General features: G+C 42.1%; 1 protein-coding gene across 2 annotated transcripts in view; it reads left to right on the plus strand.

The window, feature by feature from the left end:
- TMCC1 (transmembrane and coiled-coil domain family 1) overlaps positions 1–15968 on the plus strand; it is a 112297-nt gene that overhangs the window by 14204 nt on the left and 82125 nt on the right. The window contains exons 2-3 of one of the 2 annotated variants that reach the window (XM_082209776.1): positions 4797–4853; positions 9466–10179. In XM_082209776.1, coding sequence (XP_082065902.1) covers positions 9631–10179 — 549 coding nt within the window. In that variant the 5' untranslated portion in view covers positions 4797–4853; positions 9466–9630. The remainder of the gene's footprint in view (positions 1–4796; positions 4854–9465; positions 10180–15968) is intronic. The other variant, XM_082209777.1, reaches the window with a different exon arrangement.

Here is a 15968-nt window from a genome sequence, read left to right on the forward strand (position 1 = left end):
TAGCCTGCCTATATGCTATCTTCATGATTTTTATAAACCAATACGTATCTCCTAGGCATCAACTTCATTTGTATGTATCTATATATCTTTTCAGACATAGTTGGGTGGGTGGGTGCGTACGTGCATGCACGCACAGAGGGGGAAAAGAACAAAAAAATGATAAATGAACTTGACCAAGTATTTGAACAATTACTGAAATAAGTGTAGCTTCTAGCTTTTGAATTTTACAATTCTTGCTGACGTTCTGGCTGCCTCTGGCCAGAATACCAAAGTGGCAGCACTTGAGTGACACAACCAGAGGAATCTGTTTTCCAGGAGTTGCATAAGTATGCAGGGTTCCTCTTTTCCCCCTCTCTGCAGGATTCAGTGGCATTAGCCAGTTGGAGGAATGGGGATGGGGATGCAGGTGGGAAAATCATATAGGCAGCTTGCCTGTAATTCTTCTGTGGTAACTTTATTTTGAAAAGTTATAAGGCATTATTCTGCTAATCGCAGCATTAGGATTTTCAAGATCGTTTCAAAGCCACAAGTGTCTTTGACAGTTCTCACAGCAGCCTACATTTCCACTTTGTTTTTTGGGGGAAAGCATTTTACCACCCACAAGCTGTGTTTCACCTACTGGACATCATATTTGGTTACATTTTGAAGAGGCTATGACTAGCTTGGGATAAGGATGTGCGTTGTAGGAAATAGAATACAGAACCGCTCAATATTTCACAGTATCTGTTCCATTTTCTCCTTTCCTATCTTGTCTGTTCCTCTGCACCCCCATTTCTCCTTTTATATATAAAATAAAATATAGACCCAAATCAAAAAAATAGTGATAACATTGGTGAACCATCTTCTTGGCTGGGCTGCTACCCAGGTGTAGTTCACAAACTGCACTATTCTACCTCATATGATATAAATAAATCCAAGCTGCCTATCAGTTGTTTTCTCAGATGTTGTTTAGGGCAGCTGTGTATCTACTGTATGGATGATGATTATGATTTGTATTCCGTGGGACCAACATGGCATAATATGTCAATTGCTTTGTTCATCCTTGTATCCTCCTCTTGGAATAATTTTAACTGCAACAATTAGAATGTCATATTAAGAGCTGGGATTTGGACATTTTAAAATTTAAGCAGTTTAGAAACTTGTCCAGTTGTGAGTAATTCACTACATGGCACAGATAACTAGAATAGGCCAAATTATAAATCTATACTGTATGTGCAGTTTGATGCTTTCCTTTCTACCTTGGTCTCTACTCAAACTGAGGGATAGCTCGCTCAGTAGAATATGAGACTCTTATTCTCAGGGTCGTGGGTTCGAGCCCCACATAGGGTGAAAGATTCCTGCACTGCAACAGGTTGGGCTAGAATGATCCTCATGGTCCCTTCCAACTCTACAGTTCTATGATTCTATCAAAATAAATGTTAAATGCTCACTTTGTTCTGTTGTACTCATATGCCCATTCACCACTTAAGAAGTAGCTTGCTAACTTCTGGTTACTTAACTTTTGGCCACATCTGTGTCTCTCCCCCCTCCCCAACATATCAATTGCATGTGGTGTGTGCCAGTGTTACATTAAGGATCCCACAAATCTGGAAGGAGAATGCACAGTGTACAAGATATAATGAACATTAGTTATTGGTGCAGCTAGTGACAAGACTAAGGGATGCAGGTGGTGCTGTGGGTTAAACCACAGAGCCTAGGACTTGCCAATCAGAAGGTCGGCGGTTTGAATCCCTGCAATGGGGTGAGCTCCCGTTGCTCGGTCTCTGCTCCTGCCCACCTAGCAGTTCGAAAGCACGTCAGAGTGCAAGTAGGTAAATAGATACCGCTCTGGTGGGAAGGTAAACAGTGTTTCCATGCACTGCTCTGGTTCGCCAGAAGTGGCTTAGTCATGCTGGCCACATGACCCGGAAGCTGTACGCCGGCTCCCTCAGCCAACAAAGCGAGATGAACGCCGCAACCCCAGAGGCGGCCACGACTGGACCTAATGGTCAGGGGACCCTTTACCTTTACCTTAGTGACAAGACTAAATTGAAATGCAGCAAGGACATTGGCCTCAACACACCTTTATTTTGATATTTGGTTCTAGTAGGTAAGAGTTTTCCTATGCAGATCATCTGAATGGCAACTTATTCAGTCCACAGTAGTTAATTAAATGTTTATCGTCAACACAAATATGGTAGTGAGCAAAATATGGGAATAAAGCACCAACATGGTATGTGTGCACTGGAAATCAATATCTGCCTGTAAAATCTCCCCCATCTCCCAATATTTATATACATGGAAACATCCACAAGTTTTGATGTTGGAAAGAGTTTGATTCTAAGTTGTTCATTCACGTAAAGGAAAAAGTGATTCCTGCCAATTCTTCCATCTCCAGGCCCCCTACATCATATTCTGCACCATTCCCAAGGGTCTCCTAAACAGGAGCAATCTTTCATTTTCAGGGGGTGTAGGAGCTGCGGAAGATGGGAAATCCTTGTTCCATGTATGTGGACTTCGTTTCATTCATGGGAGGAAAATTAGGATTCAAGCCAAAATGTAAGAATCTGAATTAGAGATCCCTGTGTAAGAGGTGCTTTGCCATATGCTGCTTCAATTACTACTTGCTGATTAAAATTTGTATATGGGATAGTTGTGTGCCTTCCAATTTTTGATGCTTTTATGAAACATTTTTGAAGTTTAACCCTTCAGCTTGATGGGCCTTCTCTGCGATTTGAATTCTCTTTTCCTGCTCTAGTATTTGTTAATGCTAAAAATAATGATTATAGCAGTGTTTCCCAACCTTTTTTGGGCAAAGGCACACTTGTTTCATGAAAAAAATCTCGAGGCACACCACCATTGCAGCCCCGTGATGTCAGCGCGCAGCGTCACGCCGGGAGGGACATGAATTGCTAGCAAATTACATAATCACCTCCTTGAGGGCTGGCTCATCTTCTCCGAAGGCAGAACCCCATTAATTAACAGCACAGACTCACACCATAGCCAAGACGAGGGGGGAAAACCTCAGTCATGCACAGTCATGCACATGTGGGGGCTAAATGAGGACAAAGACCGGGCAGAGAGCAGGGTTCAAATCACCCCACCTGGCCAGGACAATCCCTGGGTGCTCCCTTGGGCCACTCGCCTGACCCACCTCGCAGGGCTGTTGTTGCAAGGATAACACGGGGAGAACCACGCGCGCCCCCGGGAGCTCCTTGGAGGAGAAAGCGGGCGATGAATGCAATGCACGAAATATGAGAGGCGACCAGGTTTTGCAGGTGAGGGGCCCCCGCCAGCCTCCGCTTCCAACACCCGGCGCAACGACGCCGAAGTTTCCCCCCCGGGCTCGGCTCGGGGAGCAGCGCTGCTCCCCCCGGCTCCCCTTTGCCCTCCCGGCTCTCTCTGCCGCCCACTGGGGACCCCCCTCACCTGCCAAGTCCGGAGCGCCGGTGGAAGTTGCATGCATGCATGCAGGGCGCCGTGTTGCCATTGCATTGCACTGCACTCCATGCAACACCTGCACACATGCATTGCCTTGCACGCCCGCCAAGGGGTCTCCCCGCGGTCCGATGCGTCCCCTCCGGCGCGGATGCAGCATTGCAAAAATAAAAAAACCCCCGACGCAGCCCTACCTGGGGGGCAGCCTCCGCCTCCACCGCTCTGCCTCCGCGGGGATCCCCGGGCTCCATCCTGCCGCCCGATCTCCGCGGGGGCGCAGGCAGGCTGCGTGGGGTCTGCGCGGAAGAGCCCCTGCCCGCCCGGCCGCCGCCGCCGCGCTCATTCCATGGCCGGGAGAAGAGCGCTTCAAACAAAACGCCAGGCCACGCTGGGAAACGTAGTTTGCACACCCCGCGCGGGCGCGGAGCCCAAGGGCGAGGGGACTACGGATCCCGGCAGCCCCCGCGCCGGGGACGGAGGGGGAGAGGCCGGGTGCAGGGATGGAGGGACGGGTGGGCGAGCGAGTGAGTGAGTGGCAGCCGCCAAGCCTTGGCCGAGAGCCAGGAACGGCCTCCCCGGAGGAAGAGGAGGGAGGCGCAGAGCGGGAGGGAGGGAGGGAACCCCAGGGGTCATCTAGTGACGGCGCCCCAATCGAAAATTTGACTTTTTTATAAAAAAAAATCTTTCGAATTTTTCAATTTTTCCTGCGGCACACCAGGCAACATCTCGCGGCACACTAGTGTGCCGCGGAACAGTGGTTGGGAAACACTGGATTATAGTGTGGACTCCAATGAAGTGCTCACACAACGGGGCCTGCTTCCTCCCCAGTCTCCCCCCATGTGTCTATAAAATCTGCTCTGAGGGACCCACAGCAACTGATTTAGGTAGGAGAAGGGGAAATCCTACTGCTTTAGAAGCAGTCTTCTCATGTAACTTTGGTGCTTTTTTGTAAAAAACTGAAAATTAAAAAAAATAATTAAAGAATGAAAGGTATCTTATTTATTTTTGGCAGAAAAGCCTTTCAGTGAAGCTTAATCCACTGTTGCAAACCTATCCCTGAATAGCTTTGAGCATGTGGAAAGTTCAGCTTGCAAATATTCAAGAGTTTTCACTGACTGTGGCAAATTCCCAGCAAGTTCTTTGTCTGCAGAGACAGAATAGGGGCATGGCTGTGTAAGCTGAAGTTTAGCAGAATGTGCAGGTGCACAGAAGCCATCACATTTTTCTACTCCTTCTTTGTTGCCTATTAGTAATGCTGAGACCAACCATAACTAGGGGCATATTATTACAGTGTTGGAGTTAAAGTAACCTCAGCAAGTCACATTCCCTTGATGTGTATGTTTCTTTTCTAAGTTTTGTCTAACTTTTTCTCCCCCAAGCTGCTGTTTGACAGAGGAGCCCCACCAGCCAGTCATGTTTAAGGATAAGTGGTGGAGGTAAGTACCTTTTCCTCGCTATATTTAAGTAGTGTCTTGGCATCTGAGTTGCAATAGCTATGTTAAGTCTCACCTGAGAGGATGCTAGAATAGTTCTGTAATGTTTGCAAATACGTATGTCCACTGACTGTATATATGGTGTTTTGCAGCTTGTTTCATCTTCTGCATTAGGTAGCACTTTTGCTGTTTTTTTTCTAAAGCCGGTAGTACATGAGTTCCAGTGAAAGTTGTCCATGTAATAAACTTGGAGACTTGGCCAATGTGGTGTAGTGGTTAAGAGCGGTAGTCACGTAATCTGGGAAACCGGGTTCGTGTCTCCGCTCCTCCACATGCAGCTGCTGGGTGATCTTGGGCCAGTCACACTTCTCTGAAGTCTCTCAGCCCCACTCACCTCACAGAGTGTTTGTTGTGGGGGAGGAAGGGAAAGGAGAATGTTAGCCGCTTTGAGACTCCTGAAGGGGAGTGAAAGGCGGGATATCAAATCCAAACTCTTCTTCTTCTTCTTCTCTTCATAGTAGAATATTTCAAAGCAATTTAGTGAATATACAGAAATATTTTTTATGGAGAATTTCAAGGGTAAGGGGCAAACCAGCAAATGTTTGGGAGCATGAGAAAAGTTCTAACCACACACATAGTTGAAATAAATAGGAAAAAATTGGCTTTAGTTGCCACTTGGTTCATTAACCACAAATTCCGTGCATTTTCTGACAACATGTAGTGACTCTTGAAATATCTGCATAGTGAGACCCCCATAGGCAAAGCATTGAATGACAAGGGCTGTTGGATTAGCTGCAGAATCTATGCAGTCTTCTCTAGGAGGATGGAATTTCACAAAACTCTAATCTGTGGTACTACAGGGAGGTCTTTAGCTACAGTATAACAGTCAGTCACACCATGCATATATGATTACCACCAAGCCAATAAAATATTAATCTAGGTTATCTTTGGCCTATCTGTAGTCCATTCTCATTAGCAAATGTTTATCAGATTAAAACATTTCCCCAGAATCATGGGGGACAAAATCTGCCTGTTTTTTTAAAAAAAGAGATTTTGAGGAGTCTCTTCAGCCTGAAGTAATCTGACTCAGCAGGGTTTTGAACTTTTTTTGTTATTACTAAAAATTCCACCTCTGGCATTCTCCATAGATAATGCAGTTCCCCTGGGTAGTTTGATGGCCAATTCCACAAATTGGAGTGAGCCTGTAAAGTGTTTATGATGTTATACCAAAGGAATCAGTCTGTAATCCCATTCTTTGAATGTTTCAGATGTATGATATAGTTTAACCTTAATGCATATGTGTGATCCACTTTAATTGCAACAAATCTGAGTTTCTGTGCAGTTACTCATCCTATTGTATCCACCTTATAATGGATTGGGGGCTTGCGGGGGTACTAGGCGTGTCTAGCTTGGAGTTGTGAATTTTATAGAAAAAATTCCTTTTAAGAATTGGAGGTCATTTCTATCCAAATAAATGGGATGAAATTCTGTATCTGGAATCATTTTTCTTTCTATGTATCACATGACTGTGGTCACATTCAGATGATCAAATATTGGCTTTATAAGGCAAGATATGTATGAGCTTCAGGCACTCACAGCTGCTTTGCTCCTGCCTTTGGATAAGTAGCGAAACAAGTCAGGAAGCTGCAGCTAACCATGACATCCAGTTGTATCTGATATGAGAACTAGTTGTTCATTAGATTTATATAACAGCCCATCAGTAAATATTCCCATGGTGGCTTTCAACAATTTGGGTCCAGGATACCCCAAGGATCACCCTGAACCCTTATATTCTAGTTACAGGTAGGTAGCTGTGTTGGTCTGCCATAGTCAAAACAAAATAAAAAAATTCCTTCCAGTAGCACCTTAAAGACCACCTAAGTTTGTTATTGGTATGAGCTTTCGTGTGCATGCACTTCAGGTGTATCTGAAGAAGTGTGCATGCATACGAAAGCTGATACCAATAACAAACTTAGGTGGTCTCTAAGGTGCTACTGGAAGGAATTTTTTTATTTTGTTCCTTATATTCTAGCTCAGTCACTGAGATCATCTGCAGAAACTCATTTAGTTGTTCCCTGCGTTGGTGAGGCTTCTTTGGCAACAATGAGAAACCTTCAGTTTCATTGGCCCAGTCCTGTGGAATACCCTATCAATAGAGACATACAGTGGGCACCTTCTGTGCCAACTTTTAAACACATGCTTAAAACTTTTCTATTCCACCAGGCCTATGCAGGCAATTAAGAGTACATCCCCCACAATGGTCTGTTGATGTTGGTTTTTAACTTTTTATGACTTTATTGTGTGGTTTTATGTTTTTATAATGTTGTAAACCACTGTGATATATTTTCATGACACAGTTGTATATAAATGTTTTTATAAATATATAAAAACATCAAACACAATTTACAGTAATAGGTAATATCCAATAATAATACTGCAAACAGCTTCATTGCGCAGAGGCTCCATAGAATAATTTACTGTACAGCCTCAATTTAAAATGCACTGAAAAAAGATAAAGAAGGTGTCAGGCGTGGCTCTCTGGGAAGTCTGTTTCATAGCTGATATGCTACTACTAAAAAACCACATCTCCTTAGTTGCCCTCTGCCTCATTTCATTGGTGGAGGCACCTAGGGAAGGGTTTCTGAAGAGAATTTTAAGGTGCAGGTAGGCATACAAAGGAGGACGTGATCTTTTCAAGTAACCTGCTCTTAGGACTTTGCAGGTTAAAACAGGAACTTTCAATTGGGTCAGGAAATATACTGGAAGCAAATAATGGTTAATGCCAAACAAGCCAGGATGCAAAAACTGACTTCAAACTATGGTTTCATATCCTGACTTGTTTGGATGCCAATACCCATATTTTCCAGTTTGGACGTCCCATTAAATACTTTCTGGTCTGTTTGCTTACTCACCTGAAAGGAGGAATGGTGCTGTTGCATGTGGATTCCTGACACTTGTGCATAACTTCTTATTATGCCATAATTTGTCTTTTGTCCATGGAGACATAAGATTATTGTGATTTAAACTGTTACCACAGAAAAGCATATAAAAGCAGGCCATAAGAACTGCTGCCTTATTCCTAGCTATATACGTCACAGAAATATACTACTACGCATCAATAGGATAGTATATATTTATATAAACTAATGGTGGGAATTAATATTGGAGGCATTTGTTGTATCTTTAAGTTTTCAAATGTGTACGATGCCCCTGCTTATTTTTTGTTGGGTAAAATAGTGGTAGCCCAATTTTCAGTCTATTAACAGAACTTGCAACATGTTACATCACAATGGTAGAATTTGGGGTGGCTTTATTTCCAGTGGGTCACTATATTGTGCAGTGTCTGAGAAGGGTAGCAAAGGTGCTAGAGTTTTTGTACAGACAATATTTGCTTGCTTTTGCAGGATATCTCAATTGGTAGAGCATTAAACTCTTAATCCCAGGGTCATGGGTTCAAGTATTAGGACTGGCAAAACAGACTTCCAAACCGGATCCTAGATGTGTCCTGATCATCATAATGGCTCTTAATATGTTCTGTTGGATGTTTTCTCCAGTCTAAACATCATATATCTCTATCAACTTCTCTCAAAATTCATGCAGGATCTGCCAAGACTGAGCTTCATTTGTATGGTCCATTTTATCATCTTACACAGCTTATGCATGTGATTCGCACTTAATCACAACAAGCGTATTACAAGGCTGTTCAGTTATTGTTAACTTTATTAATGCTCCCTTTCTTAATATTCAAGTTGCTTTGAGTTCACTTGCTTACTTCCTCAGCTACCTGCCTGTAGTGTGACATAATTATAGCTGTTTGCCTTTTCCACTTACCCGAAGCAATATACCTGAAGGAGCAGGTTGTGTTATTTAATATTTTGTTGGAAGCTGCCCAGAGTGGCTGGGGAAACCCAGCCAGATGGGTGGGGTATAAATAATAAATTATTATTATTATTATTATTATTATTATTATTATTATTATTATCTGTTCCTGTGAGTCTGAACAAGACCCACTTTTAATGCTGCTGCCATTCTGCTGCTCACGTCTACAAGAACCAGTCATTTTAGACATTTGAGATTCCTAAGAGAGCCTTTGCTAATGGCCTTTGGTACCTACAAAATATTTTGGCGCTGGCAATGTGGAATCTGGTCCCTGCTTCTGGTCCTTGCCTGAAAGAAGATATTTTGCTTTTTCCCCATTTTTTTTAGTTTGTAATAACATAAAATTTATAACAAATATAGAGCAATGTGTTGAGTTACATTGCCTTTCCTTAATACCATGGTGATAAGCTGCCAAATCCAGCCTCATGTAGCACAACACATATTAAAATTGGGGTATGCTTGTTACGGCTCTGACAAAATCTTCCTTGCCTTCCAGTATACCAGCTCTGCTGGTAGGGAGGTATAGTTTCTATATTTAATATAACATTTGGTTTTGGAATATTTTTTCATAAGCTTTGTGTTCCACCTGCAGTGGAAATGCACTTAATCCCCATGGTAAAAAAAAATGCTTGAAAAGTTTAGGATTGAGAAGAGAGTAAACTAGCTGCATGTTTTTTCAATGTGAATAACCTTAATCTGTGCATGATGTGTAACCCTAGTTTTTTTGTTTTAACAGTAGATAAGCATGAGACCACCGTGGCACAGCTGCATGTGTATTCACTCTTGAAGCAATTGCACACTTTATTGGCTGACAATCTTGGCATTTTTCAGCAAAAACAAATTTTAAGGGCACATAACATCTGTGTCTGACTTGTCAAATAAACTTGCTTGGTGTCATCTGATGGAGCCTTCTGGTAGTGAACAACTCTATGATGATCCTGACCTTGGAGGAAAGTCTCAAGATCCAGAGACCAAAAGGCAGCATGAATCGGAGCAAAAGCTATCCAAAATTACCCACAATGCCTTGGAGAATATTAATGTGATTGGTCAAGGGTTGAAGCATCTTTTCCAGCATCAACGTAGGAGGTCCTCAGTGTCTCCCCATGATATTCAGCAAGCTCAGGTTGATTTGGAGCTTGAAACGGAATTGGAAAATCAAAGCACATGTGCTGAAATTGATGGTGTCTCTACCCACCCCACAGCTCTGAACAGAGTTCTACAACAAATCAGAGTGCCACCTAAAATGAAGAGAGGAACAAGCTTGCATAGCAGACGGGGCAAGGCAGAGCCTCCAAAGGGAAGCCCCCAAATCAACAGGAAGTCTCTCCAGGATATTCATTCAGGCCGGCCCAGATCCTCATCAACTACTGATGCCCCTACTAATATGTCTGTGCTGGAGATGGCCTCTCCTATATGTCTAGCTGGTGAAGAGGTTGCATCAGCAGATCGGGTGAGTTCTGTTTATAGCAAAGTGTATTTTCTTGTTGGATGCTGAAGCATTTCTTTGAAAAAATCTGAGCATTGAATATAGTAGCAAGGGCAATAAGTGTGTGTGTGTGTGTGTGTGTGTGTGTGTGTATTTCCTTGAAAGCCATGTACCTGAGTAAAGAACATAGTATAATGTTCTTTCTGCACTGGTAATAAGAGAAGATGGCTGCAAACCAGCTCTCTAATGCAACAGCTTGTTGGCAATAAAGAACAGTAGATGCTGACTTCCTTTTTTATTTTTGGAAGCTGTTTAGCTTGTGGAAGTAGCAGAATCTCCCAAGTAGACTGCTTTGCATATAATAATTGATTTTTTTCTCCAGTAAGTCCAGCATTGGATTAAATTTAAGATGTAAGGATCTTTATGGCCAAGAGGTAAATGGTAGTATGCAGTTCCAACTGTGCAAGTTGCTGCTGTGTATAGTGTTCTTTATAGTGTGCTTTTTATTGTATTTTATGTTGAAAACTTTTAATAACTTTTTATTGAAAAAAATGTATTGAAGCTTACTGTTTCATTAGATAAACTTGGTTCTGGGTATGAAATATTTTGGTCTGCAGTATAGAAGGTACACAGAAAGATCTATGTGACAGTTCCTTTTTGAGGGAGAGGGCAGGAAGTGGTGGTTCCATATCTTGCTGAAACTGAGGAATGGAACTGCTAGCCCTAAAGTCAGTGCAGTCATATCTGTGTTTCCCAATTAATTCCATTTGGTTTAGTTAATGAGCAGTGCTTCCTGTTCAGATATCTAATGAAAAGTTACAAAAGGATATGGTGGAAACTTGTAACATCGCAGTGGCTATCACAGCAGGAGACATTGCGCAAGTAAAACAGCAGACTGAGTGAGGTGATGAGGCATGGAAGCCTGTGGGATAGGGTGCATTGATATGGGGATCATCAGTACTCTTCAACATAGGTGGAGGAAGCAGAACTTGAAGAAACAGGAAATTAAGCTAATGAATTTAGGAGAGAAGAAGCAAGTGTGTTGCAGTTGGGACAAGGACAGGTTGGAGTGGAACAGACTCTTAAAGCATGGACTCATAGTTACTGATCTGTTGTGTGTATTATATGGAAGTGTACTAATTCCAAGTTAACTTGTGTGTGTGGAGGTTTTCTTTATGCATGTGTAGATGAGATGGAACACATCTCTTCAATAAAAGAAGGTCACTGTGAGACAGTAATTATGAACATCAGCCTTGCTTGGCAAGGTAAAGATACTCTGCTCTGTGTTTTGCACACCTTTTTATCAATCATGAAAGTATGGACATTAGCATTTCCTTGAGTTGCTCTTGTGGAGTGGAGAGGACTGAAACAAAGTCTTATTTTTAAGCATATCTACAACCCAACAGTAGGCACCCCTCCTCACCACTTTTTAGTAGCAAAACAAGACTTTAACTGTTAACATTTTGTAAAGGTGGTTGGTTTTGATTGTGAAGAGAATATAAATAAAAATGCCTGGCCCAGCCAATGAAGGAAACCAGACTTCCCCCACTCCATGCTTATGATGTCAGCCAAATATGCCACCAGGAAACTCTTTCCCCTCCCATTCCCCCTAACAATAAAAAGGGCCCAGTCTTGCCCATGAATAAACCAGGTTCCCTGCCCTCCTTCCCACCAGTCAAACGTGTTTTTGGGATAGTTTGCCACCACTCTCATTGAAATGTGTGTTTGGGTGTGCATGTGTGTGCCTATGATGAATGTAGAAATTAAACAATGAACTCACATAGGTACATTGCTGATTACAAAGACTGGTAGGCTGGCTGGCTAGCCATAGAAAAGAAGAAAGGCTTGTGCTTGTGGCTGCTTTAACCTTGTGCTTGCAAATGGAAGAAAAAGCACCTCAGCCTCAGAAAAGAGCATTCGTTGGGAAGGCTCTTCATAGTTCTTGCCTAATGCTATGAAACAAGAACAGACTGTATCCAAATGTGATACATTATATTGCATATGAATGATAAGGAACATAAGAGATTGGGCTACAGTGTTTTTTTGGGGGGGGGCTTGGGGTTAGGATGGGCAGTGCTCCACTTGTACTAAGTGAAGAACTTCCGTTGATCCCTAACTAAATGAAAACACTTATATAAAAAGGCAAAATAATATGTGACTCAAACATCTCTAGGAAGCTGCATTATTTTATTTTATTTGGGGGGGGGAATCCCTCTCAGCTTCTCTGCCCATGTTTAGCTAGTGGTAATGGGATCACTGTCTTCTATAGCACTGTTACAGTACAGTCATACCTTGGTTCTCGAACGCCTTGTGACTCAAATGTTTTGGTGAGTGTTCCGGTTTGCAAACGTTTTTTGGAAACCGAATGTCCTGACGCAGCTTCCGCGGCTTCCGGTTGAGTACAGGAAGCTCCTACAGCCAATCGGAAGCTGCCCTTTGGTTTTCGAACGTTTTCGAAAGTCGAATGGACTTCTGGAACAAATTCCGTTTGAGAACCAAGGTATGACTGTATATCTAAAGCAGAATATGCTCATAAGGTATCTCATCTAATCTTGTAATTCTTAGTTTTAGTTTTGTCTTCTGGGAAACGAATCAGAGTCTATAGGAAACTTTGTTCCTATGTGTCTTGTTATAATATAACAATATATGAACTGTAGTGGCATCATCAAATTCATGAAGAGCTAGGTGTAGTCTTGTATTGTCCAAGACAGAAGTTGATTCTGTCCTTCCAAAGACGTTATGGCAAACTGGGTAGTAGCAGAGTGTTGAGTGGATTTTGGCCAAGTGAGACATTCCTCACTGTATATTGTGTAAGTAAAGAAATGCTTCATATTAAATTCTGTCCCCCTCCCCAAATGCAGCTCCATAAAACTTAGTGTGCTAACATAGAAAGACTTTTTTCAAAAAATAAATAAATCAAAACCCACACATCAATATGGAACAAAGGTAATTTTGCAAACTTTAGACAGAGCCCATCTTGGTAGCCTTTATAAATAATAATAATAAAAGAATAGAAAAAGACATTTTGCATTCTTTCTTTATTGACAGTGACATAACTATGTCATGCTATCTTAATTCAGCACAGTAAAGAGTTCTAAACAACTGTGGTATAAGATAGAACTGAGCAGTATTCATAGAATCATAGAATTATAAAGTTGGAAGGGACCACAAGGAGCATCTAGTCCAGGCTTCCTCAAACTCGGACCTCCAGTTGTTTTGAGACTACAATTCCCATTATTTCTGACCACTGGTCCTGCTAGCTAGGGATCATGGGAGTTGTAGGCCAAAAACATCTGGAGGGCCGAGTTTGAGGAAACCTGCTAGTCCAACCACCTGCAATACAGGAATCTTTCGCTCAGTGTGGGGCTCAAATCCACAACCCTGAAGTAAGATTATCCTGCTGTACCAACTGAGCTTGAAGTGTTTGAAATTCATTTGAATTTCCGATAAAACTTATTCTTATCAAAAATACATATCAAATTGTAGGTGGCTGTTCTCACACTATCTTTAATGTTTTATGGAAAATATGAGATACTTTCTTTATTGTTCATTGTGTTTTCTGTTTTATGCACTAGCATAGATATGAAACCAGTGTTCATTATTGATGCTCAGTACAGTTATACAGTGGAACCTGAAGACCATGAACTGTTGACTCTGAGCAAACAACACCAGTTCCGGAAAGTTTGATCAGTTACCTTTAAACTAACCTGGATTTGAGACGGATTTCAGCAGATTAACTGCATTCTATTCTAGCAACAGCAAGAGTCCTGTGGCCCTGTAAATTTTACTGATTTGTACTAATTAAAGCTTGATAAGCACCAGAGAGTTAAACTTTTACCCTAATTGTTATAATCCACTTACTCTTGCTTACAAAGCTTTGTGCAGCGGTAAACTGATTTGCAGCACAATCCTGCACAACTACTCAAATGTAAATCCTGTTGAGTTGAATGGGACTTACAACCCAATATATAATATATTTATATTGGGTTGCAGCCATAGGGTGATGCCAAGCTGTAGACATACTTGGAGCAGACCCTTGAAATTAGTGGACTTATTGATCTCTATGTATTCGGAGTATGGTTAATGTTGGCTGTTATCTGTAGCATTTAACGTTTGAAAAGACAGTATGCTAGGTGATCATGAAAATGGCATTTTAAAGAAATAAAGCCAAAGTGACTCATACAAGAAGTGCCAAAGTGACTCATTCAAGAAGTGTAGCACATAATTGGTGCTAGCAGTCTACAGGAAGGAGCTATACTCTCTCTGCTTACCCTTCTGCTGGTTCTACTGGAATGTCATCTTTAGGAAGCTTATATCTGACAACAGCTGATCAAGGCACATTAATGAAAGAGAACTTGCTGTCTCCTTTCCATCGTGTCTGGTGTGGCTGGCTGTTAAACGGTGTAGTGGCAAAGGAAAAAAACATGTGGCAGGTTTTCTGATTGGAACAACGGAAGGGCCTTGATCTGGTGGTGGTTGTCCTACAAGCTCAAGAGTGATTCCTTTGGTAATCTAAAATGATGCATTAGTGCTTATAGCATGTCTGTTCCCTGTATGTGTGTGTAGTATAAATTAATATAAAACTCCCCTATATTCTGGTTTTTGTTTATGTAACACCTAAAATGACACCACCACTAATACTAATACTAATACTAATACTAATACTAATACTAATACTAATAATAATAATAATAATATACCACCCTATACCTGGAAGTTTAAAGGGGCACTGATCACCTCCCTGGCCCAGCCAGCTGTTCCCTTCTTGCTGGTTTTTATCAGCCAAGAAGGACAAGGGTCTAGAGCGCAAGTGGTCACCCTGACTAATCTGAGCACCTTGTCCACATCTTTGAGTCTTACCAACTGAAACTCATCCAACACAACAGGACTAGACTGTGCTCTGGACACCCTATGAGATTCATCTGCTATAACAGCAGAATCATGCAAGCGATTTTATCCTCAAAATGCTTTGCAAACAGCATTTTGCAAGCTACTCTTGGTTCTATCACCTCCTTTGGGTCATCCTGTAAAAGACCTCGTACAACCTGGAAAAGCGTTGCCAGATGCCATAATGAGGATGCAATGGAGGCAGCAAAGTATGCCTTCTTTGCTGCTTTCACAGCCACTAGGTAAGCTCGATAATGAGCCCTTACCGTTGTTCAGTTGCATTCATTCAGATCTTTCCTCCACTTGCGTTCAAGCCATCTCCCAGCTTGTTTCCTCACCCTAAGCTCTGGAGTATACTGGGGGGGGGGGTCAAACGGGCTCCACGAAGTGGGAGAGGGTGCTTACTTACTTTCCCCCCCCCCACCCTTAGTGAGCCCTTCTTAATACTTTTATTTTCTGTTACATACTTCAGTTTACTGTTTACCGGATCCTTGAATAAGCCAGAAGTGTTCTGAGACTTTGACAAGTTCTTGATTGGGAACCATAAGCCCAAACTTTTGTGCTTGATTTCATGGAGCTTGTTGACCTAGATCAGGGGTCAGCAAACTTTTTTAGCAGGGGGCCAGTCCACTGTCCCTCAGAACTTGTGTGGGGCCGAACTATATTTTTTTTTTGGGGGGGGATGAACAAATTCTTATGGCCCACAAATAATCTAGAGATGCATTTTAAATAAAAGCACACATTCTACTCATGTAAAAACACGCTGCTTCCTGGACCATCCGCGGGCCAGATTTAGAAGGCAATTGGGCTGGATCCAGCCCCAGGGCCTTAGTTTGCCTACCCATGACCTAGATGTTGTCTTGTCCAAGTATAATGGATGTATTTGTTGTACAGGTGGTTTTTAAACACACAAATTATAAAATGAT

This window comes from Podarcis vaucheri, assembly GCF_965113315.1.
Source record: "Podarcis vaucheri genome assembly, chromosome: 2".
Taxonomy (NCBI): domain Eukaryota; kingdom Metazoa; phylum Chordata; class Lepidosauria; order Squamata; family Lacertidae; genus Podarcis; species Podarcis vaucheri.